At 33.9% G+C, this 4,522-nt stretch overlaps 2 protein-coding genes across 2 annotated transcripts; one reads left to right on the forward strand and one right to left on the reverse strand.

Annotated features, from left to right (window-relative positions):
- Positions 1 to 1,035, reverse strand: LOC149541002 (uncharacterized). Its single transcript, XM_089802773.1, has one exon. The coding sequence runs from the start codon at positions 1,033 to 1,035 to the stop codon at positions 1 to 3; it is 1,035 nt and encodes a 344-aa protein (XP_089658899.1).
- Positions 1,036 to 2,351: 1,316 nt separating this feature from the next.
- LOC149541003 (replication protein A 70 kDa DNA-binding subunit A-like) lies at positions 2,352 to 3,197 on the forward strand. Its single transcript, XM_089802774.1, has one exon. The coding sequence runs from the start codon at positions 2,352 to 2,354 to the stop codon at positions 3,195 to 3,197; it is 846 nt and encodes a 281-aa protein (XP_089658900.1).
- Positions 3,198 to 4,522: the final 1,325 nt, after the last annotated feature.

Here is a 4,522-nt window from a genome sequence, read left to right on the forward strand (position 1 = left end):
CTATTCTGAGCGATACCAATAATTAGTTGCCTCCATGAGATTATCAATTATCTCTTCACGAAATTTTTTGAAGCATTGGTGTAGATATAGTGATGTTGTATGCGAGTTATTAATCACATTATCAATACGTTGTTTGTTGGTAAGCAATGAAGATGGTACATTTGGGGATAGAACACTATGCAAATCAGGCCATTTAGTGTCTGCTACAGTCAATGTAAAGAAGAATGTTGGAGATCCTATTTGGGTTATCAAACTTGTCAACTCCATACAACGTGTATTCCAGAATGCTCTTGTCCCTCGTAAAGTAGACCCAAAGTGCATCAGTTCTTCGACAAGTTTATTGTCAGATAGGTTAGTGAGGTGGGAGCGAAGGTCTTCAATAGTGGATGGTATATTATCTTCCACTCTGCGCTTGATAAATACAGATGCATTAGACTGGCTATGATGATGCATCATAAGATTCAAGAGGAAGTATCTAAAGCGTGGATGTTGGCCAAACCTATTATCATGGTAATGAATAAGATGCACGGCATATTCATGGATTTTGAATTCTCTAACGCAAGGTTGCATGGGTAGTGTAGTACCATATGGAAAAAGTGTGAGAAAAGCCATGTCAAACAAGCCCTCAGTAGTATACTCATTAATGGGGGTTGAACCTATTAGTGGCCAAACTGTGATGTCATCTATCTCTTGTTCCATTTGTAAAGAATCTTTTATGATTTGTAGCTGACGACGTTTGTTTGGTAGGCCCATCATAAACGATGTTGAATATTGGGAGGCATATTCAATATCAGATTGTATGTTTTCAACTGAATCAGTTGTCGAAGGTAGAGGTTCACTACAATCATCAATTGTATGTAGCATTTGTGAAATATCGATAGTGCAAGTAGGAAGCATTGATAATGCCAACATGTCCATTTCTACATCTTTGTAGTAAGGGTCAAATTTGATCTTGTATGAGAGTGCATCATGAACATGGCCTCTACTAACATAGCAATCATAATGCTTCCCACTTGTATTAAGTCTTCGAACCATTAGGACATCTAGTTTGTCATTTGTAAGGGGTAAATATTTTGTAATTGTTTGAATATCCTAGGGAAAGCTTATTGTGTGGCCACTATATTTGTATTGCCCACCATGAGCATGGGTTACTTGCAAGATGGGAGTAACATATGCAATAAGCATCTCCTCTACTTGGGTGAGAACCCTTAACATAGTTGGTTGCTCAGAGGGGTCCATGTTGTTGGTTTCTGAGAAACGATGTATTCCCCTCTCAGAAGAACATCTCTTACAAGTGATAACTCCATTTTATGTACACACATTCATACCAGGGTAGCACTCCTTGCAGGTAGTACATGTTTGCAATTGTGAGAGGGCATCTATCCTAGTTCTAAATCTAAGGGGTTGCATTTATATATTTCGAGGAAAACTGGAAATCGATGTGGTTCATTGATTGTTGACAAGGAGGGATTTTCTCAGTAGGATTTTGTGGTGCATTCATTGAAGGTTGTGGTGTAGGAGAACTTGTAGAACCATGTAGGTGGGAGGGGAATGGTTGGTTCAGTGTTGACTGAAAATGTTGCTAGCGTTGAATGCAACGACGTGCTCTAATTTCTTCTCTATGGCGGCCATAACATACACGACTTCTCTTGCATGATTGCATAGCAACACTATTACTATGGATGGGCTATCTATCTTGATTCGGAACAACAGGAGCCATATCTTGAATTGTATAGTAAGAAGAACAATGTATTTCTATCACCATTATAAAATTACAAAAGAAAGGAAGTGCAATAACAGTAACAGTAATATCAAAAGAGTATCCACCCTTTAATGCAAGTTGTATAGGTGGAAAAAACAAGTATGTTGAAGAGTAAGAGTAGTAGTTGTGTTGAACCTCTTTGTACAAATGTTAAATTAGCCTAAGTAAAGGGTTGGTTATTGCTTTAGAACATATTTGGTACTACCAAATGTAAAACATATTAGATAACAATAAAGTTGCGAACACAAATCAAACATTGGGTAAAAATATAACAAAGAGTACATATTTTGTAGAGAAATTTAAGTCATTGGAAGTGATTTTGAAATCACCTTAACAAATGATTCAATAATTTCACTATGTGACGATGACCTCTTACTTCTAAATCACCTTAACTGATGATTCAATACTTTCACTATGTGACGATGACCTCTTACTTCCAACACTTAGATACACTTTTACACCCATTGTCGAGATTATGAATTTAAATATAGATTCTACTCTTGATCTCATTGGAATTGTCATTTCTGTGGATCCTGCCTCTACAATACGAAGGTGAGATGGAACTGAGGTTGTAAGAAGGAGTCTCAAGATGGTTGATGTTTCTACATCCACTATCAATGTAACTCTGTGGGGACAAGCAGCTATGAAAGAAGGTGCACAACTACAAGAAATGTATCATCTACAGAAGTCAACTATGCTTGTTATAAAAGGTAGTCGTCTGGCAGAATACAATGGTAGGGTTGTAAGCACGCTTGCCACTTCACAGATACTTGTAAATCCTGATATTAATGAAGCCATCCAACTACAGTCTTGGTTTTCTGAACATGGGCATGCGTTTCTTGCAACAACACCCACCCTACTAGATTCGCCTATGATTTTAGTGCGGAAAAACATTACCAAGATTGAAGAGGAATGTCCAACTTCCTCAAAACCTCTCCAATACATTGTTAAAGCAACCCTTGTTTTTGTGGTAAGGAAGAAATTTTGTTATCCAGCTTGTCCCCTTGTCATAGCAGGAAAGCAATGCAAGAAAAGAGTTGAACAAAATACTGGTTGCAGTTGGTATTGCCCAAAGTGTCTAACCACCTTTTTAGATTGTGATTATAGATATGTACTTCAAGTCAAGATTGAAGATCATACTAGATCATTGTGGGCAACGACTTTTGATGAAATTGCAACTAAACTCCTTGGTATGCCTGCAAAAGAGCTCTATATGCTACAGTTTGATGCTATTGAACCTGATCGTGCAGAGTTTGCTATACGAACTGCTCAATACAGCCAATTTTTATTCACAGTTACAAGCAAAATGGAATTGTATCATGATGAGTTGCATCTGAACTCAACGATCTTGGAAGTTACTAGGTTGGACTTCATAAGTGAGTGCACCTCACTCTTTGATGGAATTATACCCCCTGTGCCAGCTGTAGCTGAATAGATAATGCAACACACATGACAACACATGACTTCTATTTTTTCTATATTACTATCCATACATGAAAATGACGTCTTTTCTTATACGTATATTTAATATGAATCACAATTTTTTTTGGTTCTCCTTAATACCCATTCTCTATGCTTATCGCCTACTCTTTGATGTATGGACTACTATCCTCGTACTGTATACTCGTCAATAGGGTTTCAAGAACCCTTCAAAACTTGTCTTTTAACCTTTTGCTATAACACTAATATTTATAGACCATTTAGTTGGCTAATTAAAATATTTGGTGTTTATTAATTATAAATGTATGAATCTATTGAGAAGAATATTTGGCTTTTTTTATTAAAAAAGAAATTCAGAAGAACATTTTTTTTCCAGTGGAAGATATATTTTATATGTAAGTCTTTATGAGTTGAACACTAAAATGTAATAAGTGCTTTTTTCTAATGAGAAACATGTTCTTATAGAGTATTATTAGTGAAATACAAGTCAATACATTTGGATCTATTAAATTTCCAAAATCAATCAGTATTGTTAGTTTGTTTTCCAAATTCGATTGTTTTTTGTTCACACACAATTGAATCCTTGTAGTGACATCACAAATATTAATATTTAAAAATATCATCTTTTCACAATTCATAGAGATATCATACAATGTAATTCGATTCAATTATGTCTAGACAATTTATAATAGAATATATATATATAAACACATATACTACACACTAGCACTTAGATTTATAATAGATTTAGTGGGCTTAGATATACTGATGTACATTACCTAAAAATGTATTATTCTATTGAGAAAACTATTTGAATTTTCTTTATTCCAAAATAAAAAAAATTAAGAGCATTGTTTTCTAGGTCATGATTTTCTTTGAATTAAAAATTTTGTTCTTTCTGAGCATTAAATCTAGATGCAATGAATGTTTAGTGTTCCATTCATTCTTATGAGTTCTTATTGCAGTTCCTTTTTTAGTAGATTGTGTTAAAGTTTTTTTATCAACATTTTAGATCACAATCTTTGATGATAAAAGAACCAATATTCATAAACTATGAATCAATGGACTTGATTCAAAAACTAAACAATATAATTTTAATAATAACATCACAAATATTTAATGTGTAAAGATATTATTTATTCACAATTTATAGAGATATTATGTTATTACATTCAATTATGTCTAATATTATCTAAAATAGTTTGGTAAAAAGCCATAAGTAATTGAATCTTGAAATAATTGAAAGAATGATATTTACATATGTAGTGTAGGTTTCTATATTGAATTTTGTGTGACCTTTCATTAACACTATGGGTAACA

This window comes from Cupressus sempervirens, chromosome 9, assembly GCF_028749045.1.
Source record: "Cupressus sempervirens isolate cs-2001-9-10 chromosome 9, ASM2874904v1, whole genome shotgun sequence".
In the NCBI taxonomy this organism is placed as follows: Eukaryota; Viridiplantae; Streptophyta; class Pinopsida; order Cupressales; family Cupressaceae; genus Cupressus; species Cupressus sempervirens.

Excerpts from the sequence above, each read along its gene's own strand:
- LOC149541002 (XM_089802773.1), bottom strand. The coding sequence starts at position 1,035 with ATGGTTCGAAGACTTAATACAAGTGGGAAGCATTATGATTGCTATGTT.
- LOC149541003 (XM_089802774.1), top strand. The coding sequence starts at position 2,352 with ATGGTTGATGTTTCTACATCCACTATCAATGTAACTCTGTGGGGACAA.